Source organism: Magnolia sinica, chromosome 2, assembly GCF_029962835.1.
Source record: "Magnolia sinica isolate HGM2019 chromosome 2, MsV1, whole genome shotgun sequence".
Lineage (NCBI taxonomy): Eukaryota > Viridiplantae > Streptophyta > Magnoliopsida > Magnoliales > Magnoliaceae > Magnolia > Magnolia sinica.
In genome coordinates, this window is record NC_080574.1 from 55,768,922 (window position 1) to 55,784,418 (window position 15,497).

The 15,497-nt window shown below is 37.7% G+C and overlaps 1 protein-coding gene across 4 annotated transcripts in view; it reads right to left on the minus strand.

The window, feature by feature from the left end:
• Positions 1-1,250: 1,250 nt before the first annotated feature.
• The window catches only part of LOC131237127 (serine/threonine-protein kinase STY46-like), a 54,360-nt gene continuing 40,113 nt past the window's right edge, over positions 1,251-15,497 (minus strand). The window contains exons 10-17 of one of the 4 annotated variants that reach the window (XM_058234787.1): positions 13,786-13,859; positions 13,484-13,659; positions 12,841-12,936; positions 10,258-10,338; positions 10,103-10,156; positions 3,290-3,379; positions 2,032-2,166; positions 1,251-1,618 (exon numbers count right to left, since the gene is read on the minus strand). In XM_058234787.1, the coding sequence (XP_058090770.1) occupies positions 1,541-1,618; positions 2,032-2,166; positions 3,290-3,379; positions 10,103-10,156; positions 10,258-10,338; positions 12,841-12,936; positions 13,484-13,659; positions 13,786-13,859 (784 nt within the window). In that variant the 3' untranslated portion in view covers positions 1,251-1,540. Of the gene's footprint in view, positions 1,619-2,031; positions 2,167-3,289; positions 3,380-3,417; positions 3,457-10,102; positions 10,157-10,257; positions 10,339-12,840; positions 12,937-13,483; positions 13,660-13,785; positions 13,860-15,497 lie in introns of those variants that run through there. The other 3 variants (XM_058234788.1, XM_058234790.1, XM_058234789.1) reach the window with 3 other exon arrangements.

Below are 15,497 nucleotides of genomic sequence, written 5' to 3' on the forward strand. Positions count from 1 at the left end.
ACTCAGGTGGGCCACACCACGAGATTGAATGCTTGTGGCCCACAGAAGTTTTGTATCAGGCGGCTGATAAGGGTCTTCCCTGTGTACTGACGGGAATCACTTTATGAAAGGGTGGGATGTCATATAAACATCATAGTGGGCCCCAATAACGTTTCAATGGTGGAGGATCAATCCCCACTTTCTTCTTCTGGTGTGGCTTAAATGAGTATTGGATCTGCCTCATTTTTGGGAACACCACATCCTAACATGAGCTGGAGAAACTAGTGGACAGAATGGATGTTACATGTACATCGCAGCAAGCCCCACAGAGCTCCGTGTTAACACAACAGATGTCCGTTTGAGAAGGGGTTTTGGGCTAGAGTTGGATGCATAGTAAGCTAATTTGTAAGGGCGATATGGGTTGTAGATGGGCATCGGTAAAAATCAATGTTGGATAAGGATGCCTACACCACTTGGAAGGAATGGTGACCAAGATGGTAATGGAGATGGTAACACGAGCTCAGTTTGCCGTGGTGTTTGGACAGCTAGTAACTCACTTGTCTTTTGCAAAATGAATCCTGCTTCAATCCAATCTTGCCAACATCGAAAACATACGTTTTCCAACAGCACATTTATCCTGAACTAATGGACACCATATCCAGCAGCTCGCAGCTTCGTGAATACTTGCCGAAACAAGGTTCCAGTTAAAACTGGCTGGCCCACAAGTCAGGTAGCTACGCTATAGGCCACGGGTTGGCCACAGGCCTGATTTTGAAGGCTAATTCATAAACGGGTTAGACCCAAAGGAATTCACTCAAACATGCACCGACTTAGGATATGTGCTATGAATCACCCCTTCTTCACGTTTGAGTGAATTGCTCACTGCAATTTTACAGAGGAACCCCATAATCAACATCATGCATCATAGCAGCATTATTGATTTTCAGAATGTTACCTCTATGCCTGAAAAGTTTCAGCGAACAGAATATCATAGCCATAACAATCTTTGGCCTTTGATTAGCCAAGAATGAACCATTCCTGTACTCCTTACCATCAATTGGCATGCCACAAATCCAAGGGGTTAGGAATTTACCATTGTTTCCATGGAGGAGATTCAAATGGCATGGTTAAACAACTTTGGGGCCCGTAATAGCAGATGATCCCGATCATCAAACTACTTTCCCATTTGTACGAACGGAGGGTTTGGAGTTGTTATAACTCCCTAGCATAACGAATAGGAGTACATACTGCATTGAGCAACTCACATCAACTATAAAAAGTGAATAATCAACTGGTTAAAAAAATTTGATCAGTAACTGTGGCCCAGTATGAATTCCTTCACTATGTTACATCACATGTCCACCCACATACATAAATGATTGGTAGATGAACAAGGTTGAAAAAGAGATGGGTGAGATGAAAAGCATTTAAAAAAAAAAAAAAAAAAACCCACCTAAATTTAGGGAACCAACCACTGTACACTACAGATTAAGTGTACCTTAGATGGGAAATGGCCCATAGATGAGAGCATGCATACACACTATAAACAGAAATTCTTCCTTCAGTGGCCGCGCCTAAGGACTGAAAGGAAACCACCTGATGACTTCTCCTTGCGTCGTTCCTCTCCCTCATCTCCAACCTGTTAGAAGAATGTATCAGAATGTGTCAAGCAGCTGACATAGAAATAGCAAGGGAGGCCAGACATATTAAGCCTTGTTTAAGGATGCCAATGGTCTGCCAGTTTAATTTAGCGGTCCGGTGAAACTGGTGAAATTTGGATGACATCAGATCCGGATTTGAGCCATAGAATCTGATTAGTAATCAGGTGATACAACCCAATACAACAGACCTAGAAAGAATAAGGTTTTCAATGGATTGGGCTGACCAACTGTGCTGGCTGACCTGGGTTTGGAGTCAAATTCAGAGTCTGTCAGGTCAGATACAGGTCTAGATATTGGGATAAAGTGAATAACCATAACCTGATCTGATCTGGGTTAATATTGATCTGACCCAGATCAGATCCATTTACAATCTTAGTTCTGGATGCTATACCTCCTTGGCAATAAGCTGTAGGATCTCTATAATTTCAGAGAAGTCAGGTCTTAAAGTAGGGTCTTGCTGCCAGCATCTTTCAAGCAGTTCGTTAACCTTTGGATGAGTGTGCTTCGGAACTGTAGGTCGTAGGCCCTGAAAACCAAAGGAATGATGACAGATTTGTAAGTAGAAAGGTATGCAATAATTTAGAACTTCAACATGCAGTAATGTAGAAAGAGTGTAAGAATATGAAACAGAACACATCATCAATTTGTACACTCAAAGAGGGATGTACCCACAAATCAACATTGGATCAGTTATGGTGAGGTGGGCTAACCATTTGGGGGGAGCAGTCTGCATCTCAAATGGGGTGCATTTCTCCCCAATTTGATAGTGAATTGCAGGGAGCACATCCCATTCACCCTAAAATGTACAAAGACCTATATAGGCCCCAAAACTAATATGAGTATGTTATGACATGATATTACCTACAAGATGATGGGGTTCAAAAACCAAGGTTCTATATGAACTTGGTTGGGTATGAGTCAACTCGAGACGCAGATAATTCTTTTTGCTCTTTAATACTTTAATGTTGAAAATAATGATCACCACAATTTTGCTATGTGGTAGAGATGATGTGCATGTAACATAATAAAATAGATCTATAATCAGACAGTCAACAGAGAATAGGGGAATAAGGTGGGGACTTCCACATGGAAATTTAAATAAGAATAAAATCAATAGAGAATAATTGATGATGATAAAAATGAATAAAAAGGGTGACTCACAAATACAAGGTAATTACTTAATCCAATTGTAACATCACACACATAAAATGATGATCTAGGACAGAATAGATTAAGCCCCAACCTGGACTTGAACAAGTTGTGCAGGGTATAGATCAGGGTAACAACTATTTTTTACACTTCTTTAGACCAAATCCCAGAGGTTCACACACCGATGCCCAAGCCCATTGATTCATCTGATTAGGAATTAGGGAAATATCATCATACCCTTAGGATTGCCATTTGGTAATGTAATGTAAATGTGTAGTAATCATTAAACTACAACACCATTTGGGAAGAAATCAATAAAAAATGAATCCGTCACCGGTTTATGCAGACAGTTTGTCAGAGTAACTGAGATATTTACAGCCCAATCCTATTGTTGGATTTCATTGTGATACACTGCTTTTTGAAACAATCATTCATAAAAGGTGGTCTGCTGGTGCATGGCCTTAAATACACATGCAACCCTCATTAAATACACCACTCACCCATTTCTTAAGTCGACTCTTCGTCTTCTTCTCCATCTTCATTTCCCTTGCTGGTGCATGGCCTTGAAGTGAAATTGCTGACGCCCAAGGCTGCATATTCACATCAACAGAGAGCAGTTCTCTATCATGAGGGGAAATAGCATTCATAGAGGTTCTCCATCTGCTTGCTGCAATGCAGGCGAACAACTGGTGACGACATATTCATCCTCATTCACCTCCATATCTTTCCATGTAGTGGATTGGTTGGTTATTGATACATTGCTTTGCTTCCTACGACGCTGGTTACAATTTGATTTCGAGGACGGGATCATCACCCGTGGGCAGCACCATGCATGTAGTCAAATGTTTCCTCTCTAGGCCTATGTGCTGAAAGTTTGTCTCCTCTGATGTACCATACTTGTAAACCACACAAACTAGTGCTCCTTAGGACCAAAATACTTAAAAGATAAGGTTTGTAATTAAAAGGGAGCTGTTTGTTTCTTTATTTGTAATAAGGCTGTATTATAAGAAGGGACAAATCCCTCTGTTTCTTCAATGCAATGATAATCATTGTCTATTGTCCGAATCTCTCTTCTGCCCTATTTCTTCCTCCAATCATATGCTTCATCATCTTCAAGATGGTATCAGTGCTTAGATCCACTAAACTGCCGACCGTACAATTGCTGTTGAAGAGTGGGGCACACTTATGTTGATTGACTAAGCGATTTGAAGGAGACAAACTTTCAGTACTCCCTTTTCGCTAATCCAATACTCGGTACCCTCATTGGATGAAAAAATCCAATGGATGGAAAGATAAAGACTGGTTTTTTATTGCTACAATTGTCAAGCACGTTAGGCCTCGTTCAAGCAATACTCCACACAGACAAGGTGTTGAATATAGGTATCAGGTGGCATATCCAATGTTGTCACATGCAATCACATAAGTGATTATACCATCGTAAATGCCATTTTGGACCAGTTGACTGCTTATGCGATGGGAGCATTTACAGTTATTGTGCCATTGGGGCTTATGTGGTCGCATAGAGAAATATGCGACCACACGAGTCATAGTTATGTGGTTATGCCATCATGTGCACAGTATGCAATGGCATAACCTCCCAATGGTTAAATTTCTGACTGGTGGGTCATTTTTTCTCACTTTGTTTCCCACTCCCCCCTGTTTTTACAACTCTATTACTCTCTTACTTGTACTCTCACTCTTATACTCTCATCTCTCAATCTTTTAACTCTCTTACTCTCTCACACTACTCTCATTCTCTCCTCAAATGACATGAATAAATTTTACATGTTGCTTTTCACATTTTTTAGTATATGCATTCATTTAAGTAATTGTTAGTTGACTTGTTATAGTCTAATAGTCTGATAAAACTATATAAATAATGAAAAATAAAAATAAATTTCCCTACATGTGTAGTACTTTTACATCTTTAATATATTTTTTTGTTGAATTTTTTTCTTATTTTTTTCAAAAAAAAAAAAAGTTTGGGGGTTGTACCATTGCATAAGCGCACAGCCCCTTTCAATCACATGGGATCGCTTATGCCATTTGACAACATTGGGCGTATCAATTGGGACAAAAAAATGATAGAATATGTGAGATCCATGTCAACCGTTTTTCTTTTCAATTTTTTTTTTTTGAAAAATTGTAAGGAATATTGAAAAAATGTAAATAATCAGAATCGGATTTTTTTTTTTTTTTTTTTTTTTTACAATGTTTTTAACATGTATTCAATGGTGTATCATACCATTATTTGATAAGAATGTTGTTGTTGGCTTGACTTGCTTAAAATCAATTGAATAGGCCCTAATCGAACACAAATCAAGCATGATTTTAGAGACTTAAGGTCCAATATTTAAATACAAAACCATGTTGAGAAACTAAAAAAATTGATAGTTTTCACCTTCTTCTAATTTTTCCCAAAGTGGTTAATTCCGCTTTTCGATCCTTGTGTTTTGATCCCTAAAATAGGCCCAAATCTAGTATAAAATGAGTTAACAAACTTCCACCATGGTTCAATGAAGAAACAAGTGGGGAAAAAAAAAAGGAAGTGAAGTTAGAATTTTTCCGAAAGTGGCCATTATCACTATATTGGCATGTATTTGTCCCATATACGTACCAAAACAGTGTATTGGCCTGTATCAGCCAATACATGCCAATTTGGCCTCTCTTCTTTTTGTGTTGAAATTGACAGGTTCACAATTCAATACAACTGTATTGTAACGGATATTAAAAATCATGAAAAAGGGTTTATCATGTAGCACTAGGAACCCAAGGCCAATTTGAATTGGGAACATTTTCCCTTCTTTCCATCCATGGACTTGAAAATTCATATCTTATTGGCCGATTCTCCATATTGGCGTCCATGTAAATGCAATAGATGCAAGACTAGGAGTTAAAGTGCCCAACTCGTATGACATTAATAAAATAAATTTTGAGATGTACTAAGAAATGCAGGTTATGTGCGATCATTTAGGAGGACATGGGTAAGCAATAGATGCACCATAATGTGTGATGGTTGAACTAGCCCCTCATTATGATAAATTTAATGCTCTACTCTAAGATTAGCATGGTATTTATTAGAGCCATTGATGCATCAAACTAGGTGAAAGATGTATCATATAATTGTAGCCTGATGGAAAGAATGCTGAAAATGATTGATGAGACCGATGTTGTGCAAATTGTTCCTGACAACAAGGCATTCTACAAGGCAGAAGGAAAGATGTTGATGGAGAAGAGAAATCATCCATTTTGGTTACTTTGTGCTGCCCATTGCATCAACCTCAAGGATATTCGGAAGAAAAAACAAGATTGGTTGAAAAGGAAAGGTTATCACAACATACATGTATAATTATAGCTGAATAATTGTCCTAGTGAAGAAGTTTATGAATGTGTAAAAGTTATTAAGGCCAACGCGACCAAATTTACCACAAATTTTATCACCATGGAGAGTATATACACTCATTTGTGTGTGTGTGTGTGTGGGGGGGGTTGGTTTATGGAAAGGTGACAAGTGCCACACGGTGAAAATAACCATAGTTATAAGAGACAAGTGTAAAGAGAAAGTTCACTAAGTTGTGGAAGTGATGGAACCTGTGGTTAAGGTTCTTCAGCTCATAAAAGCTGAGAGAAGGCCGTCAATGGTCTTTATTTATGCAACCACTAATAGAACAAAGTAACACATCTGATGCGACTATTAAACAAGGTGTTCCGTATCCGTTACAAGTGCCACACGGTGGAAATAACCATAGTTATAAGAGACAAGTGTAAGGAGAAAGTTCACTAAGTTGTGGAAGTGATGGAACCTGTGGTTAAGGTTCTTCAGCTCATAAAAGTTGAGAAGAGGCCGTCAATGGTCTTTATTTATGCAACCACGAATAGAACAAAGTAACACATCTGATGCGACTGTCAAACAAGATGTTCTGTATCCATTACGATACGCCCGTAAAGGCCGATACATATAGGTAACGGCCATGATCATTACGCGATACGGGGGTGAAACAGGGCATTTGGCTTTTTGGGACCGTATCGGCCGTTATGGTGGCTGTAAAGGCCATTACTGGGCAAAACAACTATTACCCTTGCAACGGTCGAAAAACAACAACTTTTTTCCTTATTTAAATCTTTTTCTTCTCTTTTTTCACTTTCTCATTTCAAAATCTCTTCTAAATCATTTTACAAGAGATTTCGACCACTCTTACTATAATTTTTAAGATTAAAACCGTAGATTGAAGTGATTTCAGAGAATAGAAACTCCGAGGGCCGTCTTTTTAAAAGATTGAAAAAATAGTATTTATACCTTTTTTCTAGTTCTAATACTTGATTGTGATGTGTAAGCATTAGATACATATTAATCATGTTCACAAATTCACTAGACAGCCTGATGCAACACTCTCACCAAATAGTGGACCGTTACACTCATAAACATGTTCAAAACAAAAAATGAATACATATTTGAAATATTTACATTATTCTAAAATTTCTAGATATTTTTTCAGAATTTTTTGGGCAAAAGAAAATTTTCAACCGTTACGGGGGTTGTAACGGTCGTTACGCCCCCGTATCAGCCGATACCCGTATCGGTAATGGTGGTGACCGTTACGGCCACTGTTACCGATACAGAATACATTGCTGTCAAAACTACAACTACTGGAAGTTGATAAACAGACATTGTTACAATTAGCTTTACCATCAGATAAAAAATGTTATGGCTTCTTAGTGACTTTTTAGTTACCGTTATGAGTTACTTGTGAGTCTTATGATTTATGTGGCTTTTTGAGATGATATCTTTTCTAATAATTGTAAGATACTTTTAAACCTATATGGAGGTACATTTAGGAAGATGATGAGTTCTGTACTGAGCTAAAAATGTTCTAAAGAGCTTGGAGCCAGACATCAATCGAAAAATCGACGCCATTAATGAAGTTAAGCAATTAGAATTTCAAATGCATTGTATATATGTTTATTTAATTTATTATTTTATCTTTCACAGATGGATACATATGCACTTCTGATTCATAGTTTTGCAAATCTAGTTGCACAACACGCTTTAGAGGGAACCATTGCAAGGTTGGTTTAGGAACTTAGGGATGGAATATAGAAACAACATTTATGTTTTTAGCAAACTTATACAAGTTATTTGATATCCATGCAATGATTGACTGGTTGGTCAACTATGGAGAGTGCAGTTAATCTCAAAAAGCTTGTCATAAAAATTCTCAATTAGATGACATCATCCGCCAGTTGTGAGAGGAACTAGAGCACATTCTCACTCGTCCATTTGAAGTAATGAAATATGCTAAAAGCCCTAGAGTTGGAGCAGTTGGAGTTAGGATCAGTTTAAGGAATATGATGAAGGTGAGACGGGTAGTGATACCCAATCACAATACTGTCCAATAAATCTGGACAAATATTTTTACAGAAGACAACCAACTTTTGCCATGGTTGGACACATGGAGGACGAGGTAACTGAAAATGAGGAACAAGAATACGGAGATCTCATCAAGACTTATGCTCAGTAGACCTGAGGTCAGAGTCATCCAAAGATTTTATTTTATTTTTAAGGTAGAGTCATCCAAAAAAGATTGTTGAAGATGTTAAAGAAGGACGCAATAGCAATACTACTGAGCTTGAAGATCCTGGATAAAGCTGTATTCAACATGGTGGTGGAGATGGTGATAGCACAAGTGGTGGTGAGACAACAATGCCTAGCACTTCTCCCCATGATGACATCGCACATGCACGCCACACCAGATCAAAATCATAGAAAGAGACCACTTAGAAGTGCGACAATCGATGAGGATCCTGGGCTGGAAGAAAGTGCAGAAGGTGGTGGTGGCAACAGTGGTAGTGGACAGAAGACACCTGCTAATGATGACCAGCCTGTGCCTGGCTATCAGATGTAGTCTCCATGGTCAAACCAGACCCAGAACCCATACAGTTGAAACTGTTATGTGGAAACCAGTTTTTCCATAGGAACCTACATTTCCTCTGTTTGGTCATGAGAACAATTGGAAATTAGATTTCCAAATCAGAGGGCAAACCCAAGCCTCCCCCTTCCTCATCTCTTTCTCATCTTATCTCAGAGTTGGCAATCAAAGATGGGCCCCACATCATGGGCGGTCCAAATAAGTGACTGAACTATCTCGCTCCATTCATCCTAGCCACTGATTGGATGGATGGTTAGGATCACCTAATCAAAGTAATTTTTAGAAGGGATTGACAAAGAAAGATGGACCCCACATGATAGATGGCCTAGATCACTGATTGGACATTTTCAATTATAATAAATATGGACCATCTACTTTCTAGCCATTGAAGGAATGGTTAGCATTACCTTATCAAAGTAACTTTTTATGAGGAAAACGTAATCAAAGGTAATGCAGGGGCATTTTCACATCAAGCTCGAGTGGGGTGGCCTGTGGGATGCAAGGGCACACTTGGGGTGGGTGGCCCATGTGAGGCGGGTGGCTCGTGTGAAGCGAAACCCATGTGAAGTGGGGCCCACTAGGGGGGTTCGGCCGAGGTCCTAACTCATGCGATGTGGGGCCTGGGCTATGAGATAAAGGGATTGATTCGCCGTGCTCTATCAGTTCAAGCTTTTAGAGCAAGTAGTTAATTGTCCTACATCAAAGTGGTATCAGAGCAGGAGGTCTCGTATTCGAGACTCCTTACCAGGGATGATTAATGCAGGGGCATTTTCATACCAGGCTCAAATGGGGTGGCATGTGGTATGCAGGGCCATCCACATAAATGATCAGACCTCTTTTATAATCAACGGGAACCATTCATTCCTTTACATTGATTAGATAGTTAGGATCACCAAATTAAAGCATTTTTTTTGGGAAGGATTATAACTATAGAGAGCTTCATGAGACGAATGGTCTTGTAATAAACTATGGACCATCCCATTTCCTAAACATTGATCATATGGGTAGGATCGCCCATTCAAGCTGATTTTTGGGATGGATCAGTGAGCAAAAGTGGCCCCAAATGGACAGTCCAAATCAAAGGTGTAGTGGCGGTTTTAGTGGTAATGGAAGGGGATACAAGCATATTCCCAAACTTTGTTACAAAAACAGAGGAAAACAGTTTTCCTTTGTTACAAAAGGTCCATGTCTTTGTAGACATGTACTCCTTGGCTAATGAACTTGGGACCATTGTATTTGCAGTTATATCCACATACGTGTTTGCCATTGAAACAATGCTCAGCTCTCTCATCTCATGAAAAAACTAGAAGTAAAATGACTCCTCAGAATTGGACATGTATATGCATTTTGAATTATTTACAAGAGAATATTGAAAATGATACAAACCTTTTGAACCACGCCTACAGCTGCTTGTAGTGGGGTCAAGTACTCGTAGGGAATCTAAGAAAGCATGAAACCAGTCATAGCATAAAAGGAAGTCAGCTTTGTGGTATGAATGATGCCACCACAATATAATAAAAGTGACAAGTGAAGGCTTTGACCTTTCCCGTGAGTAGCTCCCACAGAACAATTCCGAAACTGAAAACATCTGCCTTGTGATCATAGGGCTTGTGTTCTATTACCTTCAGTGCATAATCATAGTCATAATAAAACATCACAAAAGGCCAACCTTGTATGGAACACAGTTCAAGACAAATATTTAAAAAACGAGGCAATCATATCTAGAAATTCTGAATGAAAGGAAACTGAAATCACTCATTTCATTGAGAACATCTTTTAAAAGGAAAATTAATTCCACCGTCTATTATTATACATTTTCATCTCTACTTATGGAAATCAAGTGGGAGTGGTGAATCTACAATCCCTCGCCCATTAAAAGGAAAAAAAAAAAAAAAAGTTCAGTCCCTGTCTTTGCTCCATCACAAAGGCTACAGTGCGATCGATAAAGAAAGGTGTTCGCAAATAAGATTTACCCTCCTCTCAACATTGGCAAACAAAATGCCTGGCCTTGAAATTAAATCCCATATTTCGTCAAATATAATAGACAATCTCCAGGGGTGGGTAAGTCCATGTGGATTTGAGACCAAGGTATAGTTTGGTTCTTATTACTATCTGCTTGTATTATTTGTGTTTTATTGCTTGTATTGTATGACATTTGAATGATATGAACTCATTTTGAATAAAATTACATCACTTATGGCCAACAAATACATAGTTTTGTCCACTAAACAATGGAAAACTATTGTGCATAATTTTTTTATAATGTTCTGAGTTCAGGGGCATGGAATCATGTGTCTTTTAACATCTCCTGAAGTTTCACTGAAAAATTCCACCACTTTCCTAGAATTTTTCCAATGTTTCCCTCAGACTGCAATACATTACATGATGCGTCTGATATTCCTGATGTTTCCCACAATATAACATAACCCAAGACTAAGATACAATGAAAGATACTGATAATTAAAACATTGGTAAGTGTAGTTAGTGCATATTATTTGAGCAAAGTTTTTAAATGACTTGGTGTATCATGGGTTTCTTCAAGGTAAGGTCAATATAATGGTGGAAAGGGGGTTTCTTCTAGCTTATAGGTCCTTTGGAAACTACTTCCCCTAGACACTCTTTGGGGGATCTAGAAAAAAAGGAAGCAGTGCATTTCTGATGATAATGTGAAGAATGAGATAGGAGTGGTAGAGAGCATCAAAGGAAACATTGCCGAGCAGGAGATCCCAGATAGTATGAAAAGTTGGGTTCTTGATGTTGAGGCTTGGGATTATAGAGGTTGGTAGAGTGCTGGGTTCCTATTGCTCATCTCGAGGCACGACATTTCATTATCCTTGATTCAAGACATGATATGTATCGCATACAGATATGTGCTGGTAATCTCCTTTCTTTTCCTTCTAACAAAATCTCATAATTAATAATAATAAAAATGATGAGGAATGATTACTGCATCTGATGAATAAACCTAAAAGATAATTTGACAGGGAAAATAAAAAAGGATAACAAAAACACTGGCTTTGATTTGTTCTATTTGATGAAACATAGGTTCATTATTAGCTCCAAGCACTGGCATGCATGATGCGATATAGAGCCTTAGTTTTGGTACACATCAAGGTTGTACTTTTATCATACATGTCAACTTAGTATTAATAATTTTCTCAAGTTTTGCGAGGACAACTCCCAACAGAAGATCTAGCATTTTACCCTTTCATATTTGCGGCAAAGAGTGCATCCAGAGGGCCTTTTTATGTCTCATCAGTCATCATTTTTGTCATTCCTAATGGCTTAAGACTTACAGAAAAAAACATACTCTCACATGCTATTGTTTCTCTCATCTACGATCTACCTAATGAGAATCTTCTGAATCTATTGCAGTTAAAGCCCAATATGAAACCCTGCAGACTTGAAAGCACCAAGACCTCTGTGACTGCTCATCTGTCTTCTTATAGTCTGAACAGGTTAAAATAAAAAATTATACATATATAAACATGTCAAAACCCACAGAAAATCTATCATGCTCTCATCCTCTCATAGCATGAGTCCTTTCTCAGCAACAAATCTATCAAGCATCAATAGAAGACATTGCCATGAAGAATTGAAGATACCAACAATTTCAATCCACTTAGGAGCAGATTCCAAAAGGCTCGGTGCTGGAATTTCCTATTCTCAGACCATGCTTATGTGCAAAGTAGACAAAGAAGTTGCTGATAATGCAAGCAGTGAAAGAATGAATCATCCCAATTAGGAAGAAAATGAGGTGGAAGAAACAGCAAAAAGACAGGAACCTAATAATAAGAGGTGAAATATTCCAACGAATAGTAAGTGGGAAATATTCCAAAAAATAAACATATACTTGTAAATTAACATGAATATTTAATATAGGGGAATGATGAAGTAACACTATGAGAGAGAACATGTAGAGGAAGCATCATCTAAGAAATGTGCCTGCATTCCAGAACAAAATGCAAAGGGAAATATCTTAATTACCAAACATTCATTTTGATCAGCATGAGTTACCTCAAAAAACTTCAATGCATTTTACATTTCAGAGTTGTTTAGGTTGCAACAAAGAATCTATTGAAACTAATCAAGTTACCAAAATAAAATTTCAACAAAACACCCACCTCAGGAGCCATCCAACGATATGTTCCAGTTTCTGCAGTCATAACTCCAGACTGAGCTTGCACCCTGGCAACTCCGAAATCAGCAACTTTGACAACCTGCAACCCGAAGCTAAGAATGTTTCAATAAAAATAAACTGGATAAAAGGTCATAGTCATTGATCCACACCACCAAATAAGGTGGAACGAATACAGGAACACACACATGCATGCACGCGCGCGCGCGTGCACCACACACATGGGCACACCCATGCACATATGGGCAGCATTTAGATATTTCCAATGGTCTTGTGTTTAACACTATCTCGCTGAGACATGTTCATGAAAAATCCAGAGTCATTAATCACAAAGACTTGACAACTGCCTCGACCAACTAAAATGTAAAACCCGTTTTTCAGTTTTTAAACCTCATTTTACTAGAACCCATCTGGAGTTCCACCAAATGCAGATGGGAGCATGCATCCACTGCTCTGATGACAATGGGATGATGAAGGGTGCAACATGTTACAATTGCATCAAGAGTACTTAATTGGCTCATAGCAAATGCTTTTCTTGACACTTAATGTGTATATGACAAAGCAGAATGATAAACTACTGAAATACTGAAAGGGATTGATAACTTATAGCACGAATGGATCTTGCTTACCTCATTTTCATCCATTAGAAGATTGGCAGCTTTCAGGTCCCTGTGTATTATATTATTCTGGTGCAAGTAGTTCATGCCCTTAGAAACATCAATTGCTACTCTGATTATGGATGGAAGTTTAAAAACACCTTTTTGTTTATGCAGGAAATCATATACACTCCCACCAGACATGTACTCTGTAGAATAAAAGAACAAGACACCAAAACTAATCATCACCAAAGTACATCATCGAACTCATTCCAAAAATGACAGTTTTTGAGTGTAGTGCTAGAGATTTCCAAGAAGTCTTTTGATTGTCACACCTGTCACAATGCATAAGGTTGGAGGCATGGTGCATGCGCCAATGAATTGTACAACATTCTTGTGACGAACCTTTCTGCAAATAGGGAAAAAGAGTTGAAATATGAAAAGGAGAAATCTCTGGCATGAAGTGGAAAGAGAAACTTCTAATATAGAGAGCCTGATCCCCTGTCAAAAGGAATTAGTAAGTAGCTGTGTCACCAAATGTCATTAACATTCACAAACTATATTTGTACTCCCATTGAAGTTTGGCAAATAGAAAAGAAAACTACAATTAGTTACTTGGCACTCCGATTTTCAACTCAATAACAATTATACACAGAGAATAATCTGTTGAACTAGCAATTTGGTATAATTCAACCAGGTTAAGTTTCAAAAAATTTGGCAAGCAGTCCCAAACAAGGATTTAAATCGGTATCTCTGTATCGGCACAGTACAATATGTGATCGCTCCATATCAGCCCATGTAAAAAAAAAAAAAAAAAACGATATGTATCGCACTGTTACGCCGTACCTGTATCAGTCAGACTGATACAGGCATAAATAGCCCCAGCTGACCTCTTTCTTCTTTTTTTAACCCTTTCTGTCTCCTTTTGAAAAAAATTTAAGTAAAGGATTGTTTTAGACCCATTTCCGACCAGATCTCCAATAGATTTGAATATCAAAAAAGTTTTTTTTTTTTCGCATTGGGGAAATAATTGATATATGTTGTGCGGACCTAAATTATTTGAAAATAGACTTACATTTTATAAGCTGTAATTTTATATTTAGCATATTTTCACTTTTTTGGCAATTTTCAAATTTTTATGTTTTTTTTTTTTTTTCAAAAATCAGATTGGAGAAATGAAAGATATTGTTGTTTGAACATATATCTATGCTGTTTGGACATAGATCTATGAGCTGCTTTTTTTTATGTATTTTTGATAATTTCATAATTTTTTGCATTTTTTAAAATCAATTTGGGGATACGAAAATATTTATCAAAGTGGTAAGATGAATACATTCATCTTCACCTTTTCTTTGTGATATATGATATCAATTATGACATATATCAACAATTTATACCCAAAAGACTCAACCTTACATCTTATTGGAGGTCAACTCAGCATATAGCCTTATCAAAGAATGGTCCGGTACACCATCGAATATATGGTCAAAACACACACACACACACACACACACACACACACACACAAAAAAAAACAAACAAATAGATTCTTGGATATCTCATTTTTTCCTATTTTTCTAATAATTTTCCTTTTCCTTTTCCTTTTTCTTTTTTTTTTTTTCTAAAACAATTGTCCAGTTCGGGCTGATACCAATATGTGACACCATATTGAATCGGCTTTTGGCCAAGCTGATACGCCCACTGATTCTGATATTTAGAACTGTGGTCCCAAACTCAACCACGTTTAACACAGTAGCTAAAAATGAATACCAATTTGCCCTCAAATCAGCAATTTCTTTGATTCCTTCTTAAACTTAACCAAGGTGAAACTTGCCAAGTCAATAATCACCTTGTCTAAGTTCCCAAAGCACTCACCCAATTCATGATTGAATCTGCATGTATTTAAACAATGAATGAGTTTTCAAAGGTAAAAATCCAAAGTTTTAACTACAAAGAATGCAAAGTGGTGTATTTAATAGTGTGTATTTATCTTTTTTCTGCATGTACAGTTGTACACAGTGTTGTGTGCTCATGAGGAGTATGTATG